This window comes from Ursus arctos, unplaced genomic scaffold (genome assembly GCF_023065955.2).
Source record: "Ursus arctos isolate Adak ecotype North America unplaced genomic scaffold, UrsArc2.0 scaffold_16, whole genome shotgun sequence".
Taxonomy (NCBI): Eukaryota; Metazoa; Chordata; class Mammalia; order Carnivora; family Ursidae; genus Ursus; species Ursus arctos.
The window spans coordinates 11,401,944-11,423,030 of record NW_026622830.1 but is presented as its reverse complement, the minus strand read 5'-3'; the positions used below and the strand labels follow the sequence as shown (position 1 = coordinate 11,423,030).

General features: G+C 51.2%; 2 protein-coding genes across 2 annotated transcripts; one reads left to right on the top strand and one right to left on the bottom strand.

Moving 5' to 3' along the window:
* The first annotated feature begins 1,111 nt into the window (after positions 1-1,111).
* LOC113258218 (interferon lambda-1-like) lies at positions 1,112-5,855 on the top strand. Its single transcript, XM_026502871.4, has one exon. The coding sequence runs from the start codon at positions 5,136-5,138 to the stop codon at positions 5,706-5,708; it is 573 nt and encodes a 190-aa protein (XP_026358656.2). The 5' UTR covers positions 1,112-5,135; the 3' UTR covers positions 5,709-5,855.
* Positions 5,856-8,186: 2,331 nt separating this feature from the next.
* SPATA2 (spermatogenesis associated 2) lies at positions 8,187-21,015 on the bottom strand. Its single transcript, XM_026503711.4, has 3 exons — positions 18,367-21,015; positions 12,455-12,899; positions 8,187-11,540 (listed from the first exon to the last, which is right to left on the bottom strand). The coding sequence occupies exons 2-3, from the start codon at positions 12,788-12,790 to the stop codon at positions 10,314-10,316; spliced, it is 1,563 nt and encodes a 520-aa protein (XP_026359496.1). The 5' UTR covers positions 12,791-12,899; positions 18,367-21,015; the 3' UTR covers positions 8,187-10,313.
* Positions 21,016-21,087: the final 72 nt, after the last annotated feature.

The window sequence follows — 21,087 nt, the reverse complement described above, 5'->3', positions numbered from 1 at the left end:
CTGGGACCCTCCCTGTACCTGGGCTGCCAAACCAGGTGCGCAGACCGTGCCAGGGTCAGGCGGGGAGCCAGGCAGGGAGCCAGGGCTGGCTGTGAGGCACACGTGGCCTGCCTTCATCGGCTCCCTTTTCCACCTTTGAAGAGACCTGGGTTCAGAGAAAGATTTTTCTACATAATAAAACTTTGTGAGTGTGATGACAGGTGGCACTGGAATGATGGGGACCCCGGCAGAATTTCTCAGGCTACTGCTGGGTGCAAGGGTCACTGGGCAACGGAGTTGTGCCAAGCAGAGTGTCCTGATAGTAAAAGGAGAATGGATCCCAAGTGGCACCTGCCACAGAGGGAACTGGTATTTTTCGTTCACATTTCAGCCTTCTTCTCAACTCCTAGAAGCAATCAGGGTGGAGGGGAACGAGCCAGGGAAGTTTCTCCTTGGAGGCCAGAAAGCTCTGGGGGGGGGCCACACACACAGGTGAGGGCTCCATAATCCCCAGTAGCTCAGGTGCAACAGAAATAACTGAGACAAGCGCATGAAGTGAGACAGACTCCAGAGCACTGACGCACAGCATTAACCTCTAACGATTACATCAATGGCAGGTGTATAAATAGGAAAAACTCTGGAAGGACAGGTGCCAAGTTTTAACTTTGCTTCTCTCTGAATGGAAGGATAATGGGTAACTTAAAACATGTTTGTATATATTTTCTGTCTTTCGGAAAGCACGGTTATTCAGCGCTCAGGAACACACCGCACGTTACCTTCGTGTTTCATAACATGACGACAAATACAACCACAGCTACAGGAGCCATGCGGCAAGTGGGGAGATTTGAGCGGACAGAGCGCTAGGGAAACAGGAAGTCTGTCTTCTGGTGAGAGTCCAAATTGAAAGAATCACTTTGAAGAGCGGCTGGCAATGCCTAGTGAAGTTAAAGACACCTGTCACCTGTCACCCTTCAACCCAGGAATTCCCCTCCTAGGTCCGTGCCCTGGAGAGCAAGCAGGAGCAGACCACTGCCTGGGGACCCAAGCCAGCCTGCCTCCTACCTACTCTGTACTATACCGGAGAGTGCAGAGTGGTTTTTAACATCCCCAAAGGCTTGAAAAAAAACTCAAAAGAAGAATAGTTCATAATCTAAAAACCGCATGAAATTCAAATTTCAATACCCATAAATTAAAATTTTGAATTTTTTTAATTAAAAATTTATGGAAGGGGCGCCTGGGTGGCTCAGTTGGTTAAGCGTCTGCCTTCTGCTCGGGTCATGATCCCGGGGTCTTGGGGTCAAGCCCCACATGGGGCTCTCTGCTCAGCTGGAGCCTATTTCTCCCTCTCCTCCCCACTCGTGCTCTCTGTCGCTATCTCTGTCTCTCTCTCAAATAAATAAATAAAATCTTTTTTAAAAATGTATGGAAATTTTTTCTCTCGTTATGTAAGTACCTGCATAACTTTTCTTTTTCCTCTTGCCTCCCGAAGCCGAAAATACTCACTACCTAGCCATTTGCAGAAAAAGCCTGCCCACCCCTGCCCTAGAAAAATTCCTACACGCTCTTGCACCAGGAGACACCCGTAAGAATATCTGCAATAGCACCTGATTGGAAACAAGCTAAATGTTTCTCACCAGGAGAGCCGATAAGCTGTGGCACAGTCACGGAAGGCACCCTGTGCAGCAGCGAGAGGCTGGATGAGCGTACGAAACTAGAATGAACGCATCAACACGGTTACATCTCAGAACACAGAGGAGGGGAGACCGAGCCATGGCAAGGACAGAGTGCCGAGCACCTATAAAACCACACAAAGCGATATGAAATGACGGTGCTTTAGAATGCAGACAAGTCCAGTGAAAGCGTGAGGAAAGGCTGGAAAGGTCAACACCGGGAGCAGGGGCTCGTCTGGGGCAGGGAAGGGAAGGTAAAGAACTGCACTGGAGCTGCGTTACCCCTGCCCTGGCTTCACCTCTATCTCTGACGTCTCATTTACTAACAGCGTCATGGGCAACCAGGAGTTAATCCTACCTGGAAACTTACAAACAGGAGCCTCAGTTCTGCCCTGCTCTGTAGGCGGTAACTGATACCCTCTCCAAGGAGCCGTGGCTCCCGTGGCTCCCTCCTGTCAGTCAAGGTTAGGTCAGGTCGTAGGTGGCAAAATTAAAATCAGTAATGGCTTTCCTAGTGTCCTTGAGAACCAGGATTCTTAGCATGGGAAAAAGGCAGGTGAGGTGAAGTAAAAATCCTGTGGTCCTGAATTATAATTTAAAGTGTTAAGTATGGAGGAGCGCCTGGGTGGCTCAGTCAGTTAAACGTCTGCCTTTGGCTCAGGTCATGATCCTGGAGTCCCGGGATCGGGCCCTGCGTCGCGCTCCCTGCTCAGCAGAGAGCCTGCTTCTCCCTCTGCCCCTCACCCTGCTTGTGCTCTCTCTCTCTCAAATAAATGAGTAAATAAAATCTTTAAAAAAAAAAAAAAAGTATACGTATGAACCTAAATGTATTTTGTTTTTAAAAGAATGTAAGCTCTTTTCATTAAAAAGACAACAATAATGTAAAGAACTAAAATACTTAAAATATACTGAAGTTTTAAAAAAATATATATATATAGGCTGAAATCAAGGAGTTAATGATACTTTAAAAAAATTAGTCACTGTTGGGAGATTCTAAGGCATCAACTCATTAAGTAAAAATAGAGGTAAAGAGGGGCACGTGGCTGCCTCAGCTGGCAGAGCATGTGACCCTTGATCTCGGGGTTGTGAGTTCAAGCCCCACATTGGGCCTAGAGCTTACTAAAAAAATAGTAATAAAATAAAGGCAAATAATTAAGCATTTACCTCACTTAAACTACTCCTGGTAGTCAAATAGTAACTAAAGGAAGTTTCTTTTTCTCTTAAAAAAATAATCACAAATTTACAGGAAGTTGCAAAAAATAATACAAAAAGGTCCCATGGACGCTGCACTTAGCAGTAACGTCTTGCACAAACACAGAACAATATCACAACCAGGAAACTGACATTGGTACAAGCCACAGACCTTGTTCCAACTGTACCCAGTTTATGTGTACTCGTGTGAGAGTGTGTGTGTGTTTAGTTCTATACAGTTTTATCACATGTGTAAAGTCACTCCAGCACAAGGAAGTTTCCTTTTATAGAAGTATTTCGGTTGCCAAAGGAATACTAGAATTAGAACATCTACATTTTGCAACTTCCAATGAAATGACTGATCTAAGCACCAAACAATAGTCCTAATGGCTGTTACTATCCCAAAGGGAGAGAATTCAACATCATGGGCCTCCCGATGAAGGAATACAACATCTGTGAAGTATTCTTATTCCTAAAAAATCCAACCCAAATCTGAGCAAGCCTCAAAGGGCAACTACCACGTGGTGCACCACATTAACAGAACGAAGGACAAAAACCACATGGTTGCCTCAACTGATGCAGAAAAAAAAAAAAAGTTTAACAAAATTCAACACACTTTCATGATAAAAACGCTCGACAAACTAGGAATAGAAAGAAATTACCTCAACATAATAAAGGCCACATATGAAAATATATGTGCCACAGCGAGCATCAGACTCGATGGTGAAAGACTGGAAGCTTTTCCTCTAAGACCAGGAACAAAGCAAAGATGCCCACTCTTGCCACCTGAATTCAACACAGTACTGGAAGTCTTAGCCGGAGCAATTAGGCAAGAAAAGTAAAAGGCATCCAAATTGGAGAGAAAGAAGTAAAATTTTATCTTTTCTCAGATAACATGATCTCATGTAGAAAACACTGAAGATTTCACACACACACACACACACACACACACACACCCTATTAGAACTAATAAATGAATTCAACCAAGTTGCAGGATACAAAATTAACACATAAAAAAATCAGTTGCCTTCTATCCATACACAAACAATGAGCAATCTGAAAAGGAAATGATGAAAACACGTCCATTCACAATAACATCAAAAAGAATAAAATACTTAGAAATAAACTTAACCAAGGAAGCAAAAGACCTGTATACTGAAAACTATAAAACATTACTGGAAGAAATTAAAGACGACGCAAGTAAGTGCAAAGACATCTCGCGTTCATGGGATTGAAGACTTAATGTTGTAACAGTGTCCGCAACGACCCAGAGCAATCTACCGACTCAATGCAATCCCTACCAAAAGCCCAATAGCATTTCTGCAGAAATAGAAAAAAAGTCTTAACATTTATATTGGAATCTCAAGGGCCCCTGAAGAGTTGAAACGATCTTTAAAAAGACGAACAATGTTCAACTCCTCACACTTCCTGATTTCAAAACATATTACACACAAAACTACAGCAACCAAAATACTATAGGACTGGCATACAGACAGACTTACAGACCAGTGGCACAGAATAGAGCCCAGAAATAAACCCTCACGTATAGGGTCAAACGGGCTTCAACAAAGGTGTCAGGAACACACAATCGGGTGTGGACAGTCTCGACAAATGGTGGTGGGGAAACTGGATATCCAAACGCAAAACACTGAAGTGAGACCCTTCCCTTATGCCACACAACAAACTTAAGTCAAAATGGACTAAAGGCCTAAATGTAAGACCTAAGACTATAAAACTCCTAGAAGAAAACGTAGGGAAAAGTTTCGGGACATAGGATTTGGCAAGGATTTCCTAGACGTGACGCCGAAAGCACGGGTAACAAAAGCAAAAGGAGACAAACGGGACCACAGCGAACCAAGCGCGCCTCAAAGGGAAGCCCCCTCTGGCTAGGGCAGCCTCACCCACACCTCCCCTGCCCCACCTGCCTCAGCCTCAGCAAGGGGTTCCCCAAAGCCAGCTAGCCGAAGGCTGCCCCTAAACTGAAAACTGTCCGGGCAGCGGGACTTCTCAGAAACGGCGTTCTCTCTCCGAGTGGATTTCAGTTTCTCTTTCCTTCTCGGCACAGGTCCAGAGAAGGGACTTGTGGGATGCCCCGTCTCCGCGGCTCAGGCAGCCTCACCCAGATCCACGTGCTCACCTGGTTCAGGACCGGCCCCACCTACGTATGCCTGCCCCGTCCAAGCAGAGATTCCAATTTCCATTTGCTTTTTCGCTTTACATACATCAGCCGGGGCTGCCCAGTGAGCCCGGCTAAAAGCAGAGCCATGCAGCGGGGAGAGCAGTGGCGATCTGGCCATGGCTCCAGCGTGGGTCCTGGTGCTGGTGACCGTGCTGCTGGGCTTGGTCCGAGCAGGCCCTGTCCCTACTTCCAAACCCACCACGACCAAGAGGGGCTGCCACATGGACAGGTTCCTGTCTCTGTCACCGAGGGAGCTAGAAGCCTTCAAGAAGGCCAAGGATGCCTTAGAAGAGTCGCTCTCGCCGAAGAACTGGAGCTGCAGCTCTCGCCTCTTCCCCAGGGCCTGGGACCTGAGACTACTGCAGGCCTGGGAGCGCCCCGTGGCCTTGGAGGCTGAGCTGGACTTGACGCTGAAAGTCCTGGGCGACATGGCTGACTCGTCCCTGGGGGCCGTCCTGGACCAGCCCCTCCGCATGCTGCGCCACATCCACGCCGAGCTCCAGGCTTGCGCCCCGGCTCAGCCCACAGCAGGACCCAGACCCCGTGGCCGCCTCCACCACTGGCTGCACCGGCTCCAGAAGGCCCCAAAGGAGTCCCAGGGCTGCCTCGAGGCCTCCATCACCTTCAACCTCTTCCGCCTCCTCACCCGGGACCTGAAATGTGTCGCCAGTGGAGACCTGTGCATCTGAGAACCTGGACCCGCCCTCAGCCCACCTGGGACTCAGACCTTATGAATGCACCACGCCTCACCCCTGCCTTAAGTTATTTCCTCTCAATCCCTTATTTATGCAGCCCTGCTCCATACCCATAAGAAATGTTTATTTTTCTACTTTTGTACAACATGCAGCAAATAAACAGGAATAGGAAAAAAAAAAAAAAAAAAAAGAGCCACTACTCCAGAGACTGAGAGAACAGAGGAACATGTTAAACAACAGTGAGGCTGCAGTCGGCAAGATGCAGGCTCTGGCAAACTCGAAAAGACTAAAAATCCAGCTTAACAAAAACATTTCAAGGGAAAAAAGAGAGAAAGATGGGGTACTCTACAGGGACAGCCTTTAGGATAAAGGTGATCTAAAGATCTAGCCACCAACTGCAGTGTGCAGACCTTATCTGAGCCCTGATACAGTTTTTAAAATATGGATCTTTATGACAACTGGACATCAGAACACTGCCTGCATACCTATCGCTATTAAAGAATTCTAAAAACTTAAATGTGATAATGGTATGGTGTTTTAAAAGTTCTCGTCTTGGGGCGCCTGGCTGCCTCAGTCAGAAGAGCACGGCGACGTGGATCGGGGTTGTGAGTTCAAGCCCTGCATTGGATGTAGAGATTACTTAAATAAATAAAACTTTCAAAAAATAAAGAATAAAAGTGCTTGTCTTTTAGATAGACCTACTGAAATATTCACAAATGAAAAAGCTATCTGGAATTTGCTTCAAAGGGATTTAGGAGGGAAGTGGATGGACAGGTAGAAAGGAAACCAGGTTGACTGCAACTTGGTAACTGTTAAATTACTGAATCTGGGTTCAACATACATGAAATTGGTAAATAAAAAGGTTACTTCAATGAGAAAATGGGGGGAAATGTGGTTTAAGCAGGTAAGGGTTCACTGCGCTCTTACATAAAAACTCTGCAGGTAGGCGGGCAGGCTGGGTGTGATGGCGGCTGCCTAAGCATCAGGGACTCGGCCTCTTCCACCTGCTGCCACACCCTCCTCTTCACTTGGCTTCCGCCTCAGCCTCGCACGGCTGCTCCAGTCCAACCAGCACAGCCATCCCAGACAGGAAGGAGGCTCAGTGTGGGAAGAAGGACAAGATCCTTTGAAAGACATGTCTTGGAAGCCGAACCACTTGCCCGTCCCAGCAACCAGACACAGCCACGTAACCATGCCTGGCTACAGCAGAGGCTGGGAAAGGCCGTCTTTATTCCGGGTGGCCATGGGTCTAAAAAATCAGGGCTTCTATTACCAAGGGAGAAAGCGTGAGAGGAGAGCGGGGTTCAATTCAAAGCATCTGCCACAGCCCTTCTCCCTCTGAGACTGGTAATCAGGCGTGGGGGTGCCACAGATGGGTGCTCGGAGCTGGCAGCAGCGCCAACGGACAGCTGGTGGGCCTGATGATGTTAAATATGCTTGTCACTTCCATCCACAGAGGAAGCGATCTGCTCTGAAGTCACCGCTCTGCTGTGGATGCAGGAGTGAGTGTCTGGCTTCTTTGCTCTCCGGGGCCGGGGGTGCATCTCCAGGAAGCCGCCGTGCCCAGCAGCGCCATTTCCTACGCTGTAGCTAAAACCACAGCCCACACTCACTTGGGCCTCGGTCTGGCCCTGGGCCTGGATGATTTGTTCGCCGGTGCATGAAATGGAGAAACCTGCTTCTTGTCTCCCCGACAGCTGAGGTGCCTTGTAGGGGCCAACCCCGCAGTGGTGACCGTCCCGCAGAGACTCTGCTGCTACCGAGGGCCCGGATGTCCCAAACCACAGCTGCTCTGAGACCACCCTCAAGATTTTTGCCATACACCTCGCTTTCAAGTCAATCTTCCTGTTAAAAAACACTTAAGTTGATTTGTGAAGGGCTCTATCACTGCTGTAGATGGGAAGCAGTGTGGCCTGCTCCCGACAGAAGGCAACTGAACACCTAGCTAAGACCCCGCTGAGGCTCCGTGCCCACCGCCTGCTTCCTCTTTGGTCAACACAAACTAGCACTTCTGCATGGACTTCCTCCTTAAGGCATTTAAATGGATCAAAAGAATTAAAGATGTAATTCATTTTTGTCATTATGTCCTCCAGCGTTATTTAGTAAGACCTGCCGATCACCACCCACAGCCATTTCGCCTGGCGTCTTCAGTCCCAGTCCTGAGAGCCATGGTGAGCTCTGCACACCTCAGCTTCCCCCTCTGTAAGATGGGGATCGTAACACTACCTAGCTTACCGGAGGGCTGACACTGTCACACGGAATCCTGCACGTAAAGTCCCAGCATGACCCGGCTCACGGTGCGAGCTCTCGCAGGCCGAATGCCGGCTGTTGTCACGTCCCAGTCTTGTGGAGAAAATGTGAGTCCTGTCATTGAAGAATGCGGTTTGGGCAAAACCACCGAACAAAAAATTCCAAGCAACCCAAACTTCAAAAGCAGCAAGGAGGGAGGGAGATAAAACCCCAAACACTTGGTTTAATAATGGAAGACACTTTATTACTTTTTAAATCATCTCTCAACATTTCAACTCTTGGTAGAAATCAAATGCAAAACATGTGCCTTTTTAAATTAGCATATATTTATCCAGCTCAATCACGGCAACCTCATACAGTAAGGTACACACCAAGGACGGGGTCAGAGCGTCTTCTGTTCCAGTCTGTGAACAGTATCTCCGTGATGGCACGTGTGCCAGAGCTTCTCTCCCAGGACGGGGTGGGCACTCCTGCTCTGCCCACCGCATAAGTGACCTGGCATCACGGTTGATGACGTTCGTGTAGTGCTGGAGCGAACTGGGAATGGAAAACGAGCAAACTAGCGCCCCCAGGAGTAAAAGGGGCATTGACACTTGCGGAACGTGGAAAGGAAGAACACCAGAGAGGACGACCGCAGAGTGGGCTGCTCTTAGTAATAAAGGTGGGTGAAATCCAGCTGTATACACACACTGAGTATCTACATGTGCTCTACCAGATAAAAAGAGCCACAGAAGATTTGGAAAACCTTAAAATCACTCCACTGAGTTGGAAGAACATCAGCAAATTCACAGTGGCCTCAGGATTCAGCCAGATTTAAATTTGTTCAAGAGCTGAATACCTCCTTCTACTACCAGAAAACCCACTGCATGTAAATTCCTATAATATTCTGTACAGCACAAACACTTATGGCTAAAATATAATAGTTCACAAGGAAGCGGTTTTAGTTTCCAATTCTTGCCCCGCTCCTGCTCTGCACCCCAAAAGGAAAACCCAGGGGTCAGTCATTCGGAGTTTAGGGGCCTTCGGGTTTGGAAGCACTGAGACTCAGCTGAGTATCTCAGGAGACGTCCGTTGGCTGGGCACACGCTGACTCGGGCCCACTTTTAGTGCAAAAAAGATCACGGATGTTGCAGAGGAGTCCTGGAAACAGGCGCAAAGGGCTGAGATGGAGGGGTGGGGGGAATCCCATAGGATTTTCCTTCTGAAACAAGACTCAAGACGTTTGGAGTGCGAGGTTCACACGCAGCGGGTGGCAAAGACCAGCCTGTCGATCTGCAGAGCGAGGCTCCTGAAGGTCACGAGGTTCCCGCGGTGCGCAGGCGCAGACCCCGGCCCGCACTAGCCCCTAAGTGTACGCTGGAGGTAGGTATATAGAGATTTATTACAGGGAAGACAGTGGCGCTCCACCGACTCCGGGACATCGTCCGTTCCTCCTCTGCCCCCACACTCTCCGCTCTACCCACGGGCTGTGGTGTGTGTAGGATACAACACGGGAGGGCATGAGACCCGCCCTTGGAAGACTAGAGAACCCAGGCCGTTTGTATAAATAGCTACATAATTCATGTTTTAACCACTTGGAAACACACGGCAAGTTGAATATTTATTTAAAAATAAATCTCAAAAATATCTATTTACAGTACAGTAAGAAGGGCATGTGCAAACAAAAGAAAGGGGGAACAGTCCATCCTGCCACGGAAGGCCCACACTTGGATGCGCCGGAGCAAAGTGCACGAACACCACGGGCCGAACCGAGCTGTGGTGGCAACAGGATGCCATTCAGTGACGACTGGACTCCGTCCACGCTTGAGGCTTAGACAGCTGGAAGTCAGCGGGGTGGGGGAGTCCCGGCGGGGATCCTTGCGTTTGGGAACAGGGCGGCCAAAGGATGAGCCACGGGAAGAGGCCCGGTGTGGCAGGAGGGCTCATTTCACAAGCCAACAGGCCTCTAGCTCGGCGCTCCAGGTGGGCATTTGGAGGTGACCTGGAGGGCCCTTCCCAGTCCAAGTTGGCTTTGCAGCGGGAGGGGTGGGTGTGACAAGGGTCTCGGAGATTGAAATCCTCTTCAAAAACAAAACGAACAATGGAACAGGGAGTGTGGAGAGATTAGCAAAAATGAATCGGAACGGAAATGCCACCCTCTCCCTTGTCAGGCGACAAAGCAGCCATCGGTTGAAATATCTGGGCCACCAAGTGAACTCCCACATAGTGCAGACAAGCCCATATCCCCTGACACCTACGTGGTCAAATGCAGGCTCTGCTTCTGAGATCGACAGGTTAACACTTCTTCCCCGCAGGGAGAGCCAGAAAGTCAGTGGTGTAGCCCTTGGAGCAGGGGGTGCGAGGTCCAGTCTATCTATACACGAGATGGGAGAGCTGGGTGGACTTGTAGTTCAGCTGGTTGTTGGGCATGAACTTGTGCAGCTCATTCTTTTTGCAGCAGGGGTCGTAATGGTAGGCGCTGAGACAGCCGTCGCAGGAGACTTTTGAACACTGAGTGCAGGTGTTGGTGGCACCCGGGCGGTTACAGAAGCCACAGCGGGAGGTGGCTGTGGTGGAGGGCTTGGATTTCGGGTGGAGGTGCGGCAGCCGCTCCAGGCCCTGTGTCTGGCCCGCGTACTTCTCCCGCAGAGACGACCCGTGGGCCAGGCTGTCGTGGGCAGAGGCCTTGCCAGGGAAGGCGCCCGGCTTGGTGGCTGGGGGACAGGCGAGCAGGCTGTCGCAGCGCTGGCAGAGGGAGGAGCTGCAGGACAGCCCGCAGTTTTGGCACTTGGACAGGGAGGACTCTTTGGCGGGGGGTGAGCGCTTGTGGTAGAGGGGGTGGGCATCATTTCGGACCAGCCACACGTCCGGCCGCAGGGCGTCCTGCCTCCGGTATGCGGCCCTAGGCTCCGAGTCTGTGTACAGATCCACGTCGTCCTGAGCAGAGAAGTATGTGCCGCGCAGCAGGCCGAGGCCGTTGTTGGGGGAAGGGGATGGCAGGTCATCCGGGCTTCCGTGGGGGGAGCTGGACATGGTCAGGAGCGACGCAGACGGGCGGATGATCTCATCCTTGAGGTCGTCCCCCAGGTCTGGTGCCACCGGCTCCTTCCGCAGGCTCAACGAGGCCTTCAGGGGTGGCTTCCGGCTCTCCCAGTAGCTGTCGTAGGCGTCTACCGACCTCGAGGGCTTGGTCACCCGAGGCTTGTAGTAGTCCTTGGCCGCCCGCTCGCTGGCTGACTTCTGGAGCGCCACGCGGGCCATGGAGGCCGTCAGGTGCTCCCGGCCCTCAGCGCGCCGCCGCAGGGCCTCCGAGCAGCCGCGCACATCCTCCGCGCTGCTCTTGCGCTCGTTCACCACGTCCAGCTCGGAGTAGCCCTTGTCCTTGACTTGGGAGTGGATTTCCAGCATCTGCTCACACTCCACCTTGGCCAGAAACAGCTCGAAGGAGACCATCTTCACCTGGAGGGTCTCCACGAGCTCCTTGAGTTTGTACGCGGTCCCTAACTCCGGCACGTAGCCCATGTAATGCAGGATGGCTCGGACATCCTCTTCCAGTAACGACGACTTGACATAATAAACGAAGGGGCCCGTGTAGGTCTAGGAGAAGGAAGGGGACAGAAAAAGAGAGGCGCGATTTGCTCTCTGAGACACACGCGGAGCGGGCTTCAGAGCGCTGCACCCCCAAGGCGGAGGCAGGGTGTCGGCAGCCCGTCACTGCGTCACTGCGGCAGGCCGGGGCCAGCGCGGCACCCGGCGGGAGGGTAGGCGCCGGCACTCCCGCCTCGAGCAGAGGGCACACAGCCACTTCCCATATGGGGCTCAGCGGCTCTGCTCCATATGAAGAGGAAACAGGGCAAACGTGGATGAAGAGAAGGGATCGGAGCAGAGGCAGCGCGCCCCGTGAGCAAGGAGAATATTCCTTTCTGGCATCTCTGCGAAGTTCTGAAGAATAACAGTCTGGCTTTGTGGAAACTCTCCCGAGCCATCACTGCCTCCGAATGATTCAGAGCTCTCTTTCTCTTAAATCCATCCTCCACCCTCCTGTCTGTTACTACTTAGTCCAAACCAGCTCTCAGAGTACCCCAACATCGGTGGCAGCCTCCTAACTATTCTCGCTGCCCCGCTAGTCTATTTCCCATACAACAGTCAGAAAGAAGCTTTGCGAATGGAAACCTGATCCCGGCCTGCCTTGCTTCCCAGCCTACTTAGGGTACATTCAAGGCCTTTGCCCTGGGCTTCAAGGCCCTGCACCACCAGGCTGCTGCCTGCCTTTCCAACCTCACAGCTTCAGGTGGGAGCTGCCAGGGGCAGGGACCCAGTAAAGAGATGACACTGGTCAGACAGCAAGGTAGGGAGCCACGGGGGGGACTTCTAGTTGTTACATCGAAGGCAATGGGGAAGACGGGAGGGTCTGCGGGCAGAGGAGGCATGTAATCGGCACAAGCCCTCTCAGGTCAGACTGGGAGGGGAGGAAGGGAGACCAGTGCGGAATGCCCTTCCCTAGACCTTACCTTGATGCTTCTGAATTCCTTCTTCCACGGGTAGAGGAAGAGGTTGATGCCCACCGTTTCCAGCACGCTGAAGGCGCAGTGCAAAGCCCGCAGGCTGGAGGAGCTTAGCGAGCGCAGGGAGCTCTCCACCACCTCATAGAACTGGATCAGCCGGAATCGATAAAAGGGATCCACCTTGTGGAGGCTGAGCAGGGTCGAGGCTGCCACCCGAAGGTACTCATCATTGCCAGGCCGCTGCTTGCTGGGGCTGGTGTCCACTCTGCCCTCATGGAACTGCACGTACTTCCGAAATAAGTCATCCTTGTATTTTGTATCCATTGAACTGGGCTTCCCCATCGGATCCAGGGACCTGGGGGCTACCTTATCTCCTCCATGGTTTCTGGGTTCGAGGCAGGGACATTGCTAAAAGCACTGACATGTTGCCCACCTGCACTGGGGGCGTGTTCTGGAAGGGGAAGAACAAGAAGCACGTCATTGCTCGAAATGGTCCACATCCCAGCGCGTGGCTGCTGAGACAAAAGACAGAACTGGCCTGCGCTACGCCGGGCGTCACCAGCCCTTGGCCCCTTTCTGCTCATTCATTCAGCACAGTTACTGAACACGGACTGTGTGCAAAGTTGTCGTGGAAACAAGACAAACAGGTCCCTGACTTTGCTGAACCCATCAAGGAAGAATATGATTAGGAGCACCTAACCTGGCTTTGTGGGGAGCAGGAGGAGTTTCAAATAAAAGTAGCCCCCCGCCCCCCGGCACTGGTGGTTAGACCTGAGGAATGAGGAGTTTGCCAAGCAAAGAGGTGGGCGGGGAATGTAACAGCAGAGGTGTCGCCAGGGAGGAAGGCCCCGAGCTAACACTACCCGCGCTTACTACGCGCCAGGCACTTCGGCACGCTAACGCATTTCGTCTTCTTAAACAACCCTAGGAGATAGGATCCCCATCTTTCAGATGTAAAAACTAAGATACAGAAATGTTAAGAAAGTGCCCAAAGCTACAGAACCACGAAGAGGCAGAGCGGAGAGCCCAGGCAGCCTGGCTCCAAAGTCTACGCCCTTCACCACCACACCCTGCTTTCCTGAGGCAGGAAGGAGCCTGGCCTACGACCAGAAAGGCCAGTGTGGATGAGGCAGCGAGGGGAAGGGAAGGCAGGGAGCAGACACGAAGCTGCAAGCACCATCAGGACAGCACCCCGTGCCCCAACGGCACAGTGTATTCAGAGAGGCACGCGAAGCCCCTGAAGAGTTCAAAGCAAGGGGGAGAGGCACGTGACCGTACCACACTGGCTGCCGACCCCGGAGAATGTTCTACGGGCCTTTGACAGCCTGCGTTCCCCTCCACCTTAACAGAGGTTTACAGTCCCACCGGGAGAGGACAGAACATTCGGGGGTACACCAAATTTGTACACTCCTGCTGTCCGCCTGGCCACAGAACAAGCAATGGCGTTGGTGCCACAGAGCCGGGAGCCCATCTGGATTCATCGAGGGTGCTGCCAGGGCCGGGGAGGCGGCGCAGCAAGGCGTTACGAACAGATCCCAAAGCCAGATTGCCTGGGCGTGAATCTCGGGTCCGCTTCTCTGGGCTCTTGGGTAAATTACTCAGCCTCTGTGGACCCGTCTTCTCATCTAAAAACGGGGGTTGATAATAGCAGCTACAGTCCAGAATTGGTGGAAGGATCATGTGCCGTAGCATATAAAGCTCTGCACAGAGGACGGGCTTGAAATAAGCCCTTGGCACATACGGGCGGCTATCCCTGCTCTGAGGCTGCTACACCCCTGCCACGACGCCAGGCATCCTCAAGAAGCGAAGATCAGAGCGGGCAGATACGTCCGCCCGGGGGCCACGCGCGTCCTCGCCCTCGCGCACTCTGACCACAAGCTCCAGGGGCGCAGGGATGCGGACTCAAGTCCTCATTGAGGTAACCCAAGCGCAGAGCCAGAGGCGGCGTATGTGCTTCGTAAGCACCTCAGCGAAGGAGGCTCTCGCCGGCTGCGGAGACGGCCCGGGACTGAGAAGGAAGCTGCAGGGACGGGACAGCCTGTGCAGGCAGATCTGACTTCAGCTCAGAAGTGCCAACGGCCTACGAACCCGGTGGCAATCATGAGGTCAATAAAATCAGCCGTGTCCCAAGCCACTCGCCTGGCTTCTCCTTTGGGAAGACTCCTGAGGATCTGAACTATGAGGTGAGGGGTGAGATGTGTGGAAGAAGTGCGGACAGAGAGGCCACCTTCTCCCATCCACTGCCCTGCCAAGGGAGCCCAACGCTTTGGGAACGAACACACTAGAAGAGCACAGGAGGCAAACCTAAGTCCATCAGAATAAAATTCTACCTCCTGACCAAGGTCAAAGGCTTCACATGGTCTACTCCTGCTCCCCTCTCATAGCCATCTTCCCTTTCCCTCTAAGTTCGAACCACAGGGACCTTTCTGTCTGTTCCTCAAATACACCAAGCTCATTTCTGTCTCAGGACCTTTGCCCATGTTGTTCCTTTTGCGTGTTCTTCCTCTGATCCTTCCCATAGCTGGCTCACTCTCATTATTCAGGCCTTAGCTCAAATGTCACCCCTCGGAGGCCTCGCTAGCAACCCCAGCAGAGTAACTCCCTCCTTCCCAGTCCCTCATTATTCCATTATCCTGGGATAATCACCATCTGAAATTATCAACTTTCTTTATTCATTTACTAACTTCTCTTTGTACTCCCCATTACCCAGTAAGCTCCACAAAGGCAAGGACCACATCTGTTTTGTTCACCATGGTGCCTGACACACAGCCTGGCACACGGTAGGTGTTCGATAAAACAGGCAGAATGAATGATGCGTTCATGATGCCACTCCTTCGGTTTCTCACTGAGCTCTCCAAGAATCCTGAGAGATCAGCTGGAGAGAGAAGGAACACAGGCTCCATGACATGACAGGCTGTAAGTAGCCAGGGTTAGTGAAGCCAAGATTCCAAGCCTGACCTTCTGTGGCACCTGTGTTCCTCCCCATACCCCATGATTCCTGAGTTCAACAAGCATTTATGCAGCACCTATCTCGTGCCAGGCCCTAGGATGGGTGCAGTGGGGGGATATGGGGTGGGCGTTAAGGGGCAGCAGTTGGGAAGCCACAGCCCTGCCCTCAATTCTAGTTGAAAGAGCTTATTATCAAAGTATGTACTGCAACCCGAGAGAAGACATCACTGTCCTTGCTAATAAAAACCCGTATGTATTTACCATTTTTTATTCATCTAAGAGAAACTTCCATCCTGCCTCTGGTGCCAGGGACTATTTTTTGGTACATCTGAGAAGAATTTAAACAGAGGGATATCAAGCCTCCTAAATACTGCCTTGATTTTTCTCCAAGGAAGTCAGCTTTGGGCCTATAAAAGCTGATTTTTTTTTTTTTTTAACAAAGTCAGCCACCCTCAAGCTCCGTGTCTGCTGCTCTGTAATCACACCACAGTCCACACCCGTTTGTTGCTGGCACACAACAAACAAGGAAAAGGGATCCAAGCAGCCCAACTGGTGTTCCAAATCCTAAAGTCAAGGATAGGAAACGAATCTATGGTGAATCTTGAGCCAACATAGACAGGTGAGGAAAAGGGTAAAAGGAAATGAATGCTAAGAAATAATTAAGGAAAGAGAGAAGGGAACGAGTAATCACTGAGGTCCTACTACACACTAAGCACAGGGCCTTCTGCTTTAAATGCATCACCCCATTTAATCTTCATGACAACACCAGAAGGAAACCAAGGGTCAGCCATGAAACCACCTGCCCAGTGGAACTTCCAAGGGTCAGAGCTGGAATCTGAACTTGGGTTGGTAGGCCCTGAGGCCTGGGGATTTTTTTCTCCATTTATCTCACTCATTTATTGCTACAATCTCCCATTCACCAAGGGATTCGTACATGAGGGCTCTCTGCTAAGGGCTTGATGAAAATCAATGAAACCCACAGGACAGCCCCAAGGTTAAAGAGGAAACTGAGGTTCCTCACGGCCAAATCACTTGTCCCGAGTTACAGGGCAGGAAGAAGTGGATCTGAGGTCCGAATCTAGGTCCAAGGCAAAACCCTGACTCAAGCTCTGAGCTATTCTGCTTCTAGGCAAAGCTGTCCTGAGGCGTCTGCTGGACAGTTCTACTTGAAAGGGCTTGGCTAAGTTAGAGCACCCTATGGCAGGGCGAGCAGAGTTGAGTTCTAAAAATTCCTATAGTAGCAAAATTCACATCTTCCCACACAGAACAGGGCTGGAAGAGCCACAGATCTCTTTATGATGTAAGCTCAAGGGCCAAGGGAAGAGGCTGGCCAGAGACCGGCCAGTGGTGAGGCAGCTGACATCATCCCTCCTGAATACATTTTCTGAGAATACAGGCTGCATTGTAGCTGGTCATAGCTGGTGTCTTTTCTGAGCATAGAGCCAGCAATTTATTCCCAGCACTCTGCAAGAACAACAAAAACACGCGCTCTGCAAAAACAGCGTGGTTAAAGGAGACTAGACAGCGCAATGACAGAAGCCGTTAATTTCTCCAAGCAACCCAAGGATTGGAACACCATGACGTGCCAGTCTGGTGGGGGGAAAATGGCACTGTGAACATCCCTAACAGCGTCAGGCGGGTGCCCAGAGCCAACAGGCCCGGTCAGCACAGCCCGCACCCACAATCTGGACTCCCTTTGAAAAACAAATCAATGAAGAGGGAAATATTACATATATAGTCAGGCAGGTGGTGGCTTTTTAAGGATTATTATCTTTCTAAAGATTATTTTTTAGGCATCTCAAAGGAAAGCTGTACCTGTTTAAAACCCCACTGAAGGGAACTGAAATGATTTGGGGGTAGCAAAGCATGAGCTTGGCTTTACCTCAGCTGGCCCATTCAAGCAGAAACCCTCCCCAAGCAGCATTTGAAGGCGCCCCCTCCCTGCACAGGCAGAAGCTATTTTGGTCCCAGCACTGCCCCAGTCCACAGGTTTACAGATCTCTGGTCTAGCTTCAGCCAGCTCAGAGTTCCCTCAGCCTCCAAACAGCAGCAAGAGGAGAGCAAGCAGTTCAACCCCCTCCACCTCCTAACCCCCCACTCCTTTGCACTCATTCCAAATCCGAGGTTCCGAAGACACATCCAAGGCACCTTGCACTGGCTGTGACACACCAGAGGGTCCCCAGACCCCAATCAGATTCCAGAGAAATTCAGAGACAAGACTTGCAAACCTTTGAATATAACCTCGGTGGTGCTGAAAACGGGCTTCCTTACTGGCGGCTGCCTCTCAGAGGGGCTCTGAAGGAAGCAGTTTCTCCTCCCCGCTGGGACAGAAGCTGGCGGCTGCTATTCCCAATCTGGTCATTCCTACAGCCTCTGAGGGCCGTATCAGTTGTGAAAAACACCCCAGTCCCAAACTCTGGCCCTTTACGGGTTTGTGAATGAATTAACAGCAGCTATCATTTATTGGACGCCTGCTGTATGCCAGAGACCGTGCTTCACAAGCATCATCTCATTTCATCCCCACCACGGCCCTAGCAGGCACGTTCACTCCCATTTAACTAATTAGGAAATGAGGCTCAAGATGAAATGACTTGTCCAAGGTCACACAGTGAGTACAAACCCAGCTCTGCTGCCAGAGACTGGGCTGGGGACCACTGCGCGGTAACTGCCTCACGGTGGAGTCGGGGTGGCCTCCTGCTTGGTTAGTCGCCGAAGAGGGGGTGTTCCTCCTGAGCTGCCCTGAGCCACCCATGGCCGGTCCCAGGAGTTTGCGAGGTAGCCCTCGGGGGAGTGGGGATTCTGAGAACAAGGTGGGCTCTCGGGAGGCCGAAAAGGCGGGGCCGCCCGTCGCCCCCGCCGGCTGCGAGGGGACCCCACTCCCGGGTCGGCCAAGCCCCGCCGAGTCGGGCGCCCCCTCTGCCCTGGGAAGCGCCGGAGGCCGTTTCCGCCCGCGGCCGCCCCGCACTCACCCCGGCACTGCCGCCGAGGACGCCCCGGCCGAGGGAATCCAGAAGGAGCCGCGGCCGCCGCCGGAGCCGGGCCCGGCTGGGCTCTCGCCGCTCCGGCCGGCTGCAGGGGACCGAGGCCAGTACCCCGGGACAAGCTGCGACCCGGAAACACTCGGCCAGGAAGTGACGTCCTTCGGAGGCGGGCCCAAAAAGAGGCTGGGCCGCGGCTGCGCGTTGGGCCGGGGAGAGGCCGTTGGTCGTGGGCGGTGGAGGAAGAAACGGGAGGCAGAAGAGTGAGCAGGCGAGTAGCGGAATCCGGCTCTGGGCCTTGGAGGGCCGTCGCCGCCGAGACTGGGGCTAGACCCGGAAACAAACGGGCCGGACGTGACGCACGCCAGCCCCAGGATGGTGGCTGGCCGGGTTGTCATGGGAACCGGTCTGGAGCCGGGAGGTGGAGGCTGGGACTGTGAGCGCAGACTGAATGATCCCCGGCCTCCGCCTCCCGGACTTGTCCCTTGTCCAGATGATCCGCGAGCTGCGCTCCCAGCTGCGCCTGAGCAGACGCTAACGGTTCGAGCCCTCGCCCCCGCCCCATTTTACAGACGCAAATACCGAGGCTTAAAAGAGCAAGTGAGATCCCCAGCATCATGCGAGATGGAATCTAGCCTTGAGAGGACTTTTGATGTTACTGGCTATCTTTAAGAACGGGGCTCGCAGCTTTGCCTTTGCCACTTACTAGCTGCGTGACCTCGGGCAAGTTACCTAACCTCTCTGAGCCTCAGCTTTTTCATTTGTAAAATGGAATACTAATAATACCGCCTGCTGGGATCCATGTGAGAATTGAGTGAATTAATACATGGAAAATGCTTATTACAATAACAGGCATATAGTAAAGATTTAAATAAGTTTTGTTTTTAAAACCTGGTTAAGTCAAAGGAGCCGACCTCTGCCCTCAACATCCCCAGGTGGAAGCCAGAGTTGAGGAAGACCAAGGCAAAATATTGCCTCCTTGCTTTGTGACTTTTCACCAGACATCTGGAGTACCTGCCTGGTCTACGCTGGCATCAATCATGGTGGCTTGTCGCTTCACTTCATGGATTTGTCTATACTCCCACCAAAGTGTGAGCTCACCGTGGACTCAGCTTTTGTGGTTCACCACTCACTGAATCCTTACTGATTGCAAAGTGCCTAGTACATACCAACACTTTGGCCAACATATTTGCAATTGGATCACCATCCTCTCTCTCTCTCTCTCTCTCTCTACCTCCCCCCCCCCAACTTACCCTAGACATTTATTGAGGACTCAGTGGGGCATCTGGATGGTTCAGTCACTTAAGCGCAGGACTCTTGATTTCACCTCAGGTCCTGATCTCAGAGTCGTGAGATGGAGCCCCACATGGGGCTCTGTGCTCAACCCAGAGTCTGTTTGGGATTCTCTCTCTCCCTCTCCCTCTGCCCAACTCTTGCATACTCCCTCTTTCTAAATAAGCTCTTTAATTAAGAAAAAAAAAAAAACTCAGAGCCCACTCCATGCCATGTTCTCTTCCTCCAACATGCTCTTCTACCCTTCTGGCCTCTGTGCCTCTATATGCTGTTCCCTCGGTGTAATTGTTCTTCCCCTCACTTCTTCTTTTCTCTTTATATAGAAGTATATATAGAAGTATATATGTGTATATGTGTGTGTGTGCATGTGTGTATATATATATTCATATGTATATATATATTCGTATATATATATTCATTCATTCATTTTAAGCCTGACACCCCCCCCCAAGACCTGGAACTCCTTACTCATCTCTCTCACCTGTGTTTCCCCTGAGCTCTGCACATGACCGATCAGGATGTGTCCAACAGATGTTCCTTGAGTGCACGATTCTCTCTCAGCCTTAGTGTCCCCAGCTACAGCCAGCAGGTCTTGCCTCAGAGGAGTCAGTGACATAATACACAGGGAAGCATTTGGAGACCCCGCAACGTGCTATTCCAACAGCAGTGATGACTGTATCTGTTGCTATCTGAGCAGCACTCAAGGTCTTTGTGTGCTGCATCCTTTATTGGCTCAGTTTAAACTCCTCTCTTAATCATCTGCAGATTGATGGTGTTTATAGGAATTTCAGCTAAGAAAAACTGTCGCACAGAACTCTCTGCCTTTGCAACGACTCAAAATTGTCCTTTGGAAACTGTTAAAAGACTGCATGAGACTGTTAAGAAGCCTCTTACAACTCTGTGGTTCTGGGGCAGGCAAGAGGGAAATCGATTTTTAGGGAGTTTTTGAAACCCTGGTCATTAAGATGCGTGACGTTTTATATCCGAGAGGGCCCAAAGTCTCTGTAGAGAACCATGTTTCTCATCCTTTAGATGGGGTTGAAGGCCTGAGATTTCTCTGCTTGGTGATGTGGAATTATAGAAGCATCCTTTTCAGATTTCATTACATAATGATTAGCAGCTTATATAACAGTCATGTGACAATGATTAGGCACCTCTACTTCTTAAGAGCCAACAACACAAAAATTCTACCTACTTCTTTCTATTTTTTACTTTTTATCACAAAAATAATACATGAATTCCAAGGATACAAATGTGTTTAGAACAAAAAATGAAAAAGAAAGGCAACCCTATGACCCAGCAATTTGATTTCTTGGACTCTACCAGATAAACAAGCATGAGTACACAGAGAAACATGTTGCATCCTTGTTTGTAATGCAAAAGCAAAAACCAAAAACACTCTAAATGTCCAACAATCGG

Excerpts from the sequence above, each read along its gene's own strand:
- LOC113258218 (XM_026502871.4), top strand. The coding sequence starts at position 5,136 with ATGGCTCCAGCGTGGGTCCTGGTGCTGGTGACCGTGCTGCTGGGCTTG.
- SPATA2 (XM_026503711.4), bottom strand. The coding sequence starts at position 12,790 with ATGGGGAAGCCCAGTTCAATGGATACAAAATACAAGGATGACTTATTT. Across the intron at positions 11,541-12,454 it reads AGGAATTCAGAAGCATCAAG|ACCTACACGGGCCCCTTCGT; the intron begins GTAAGGTCTAGG and ends TCCTTCTCCTAG.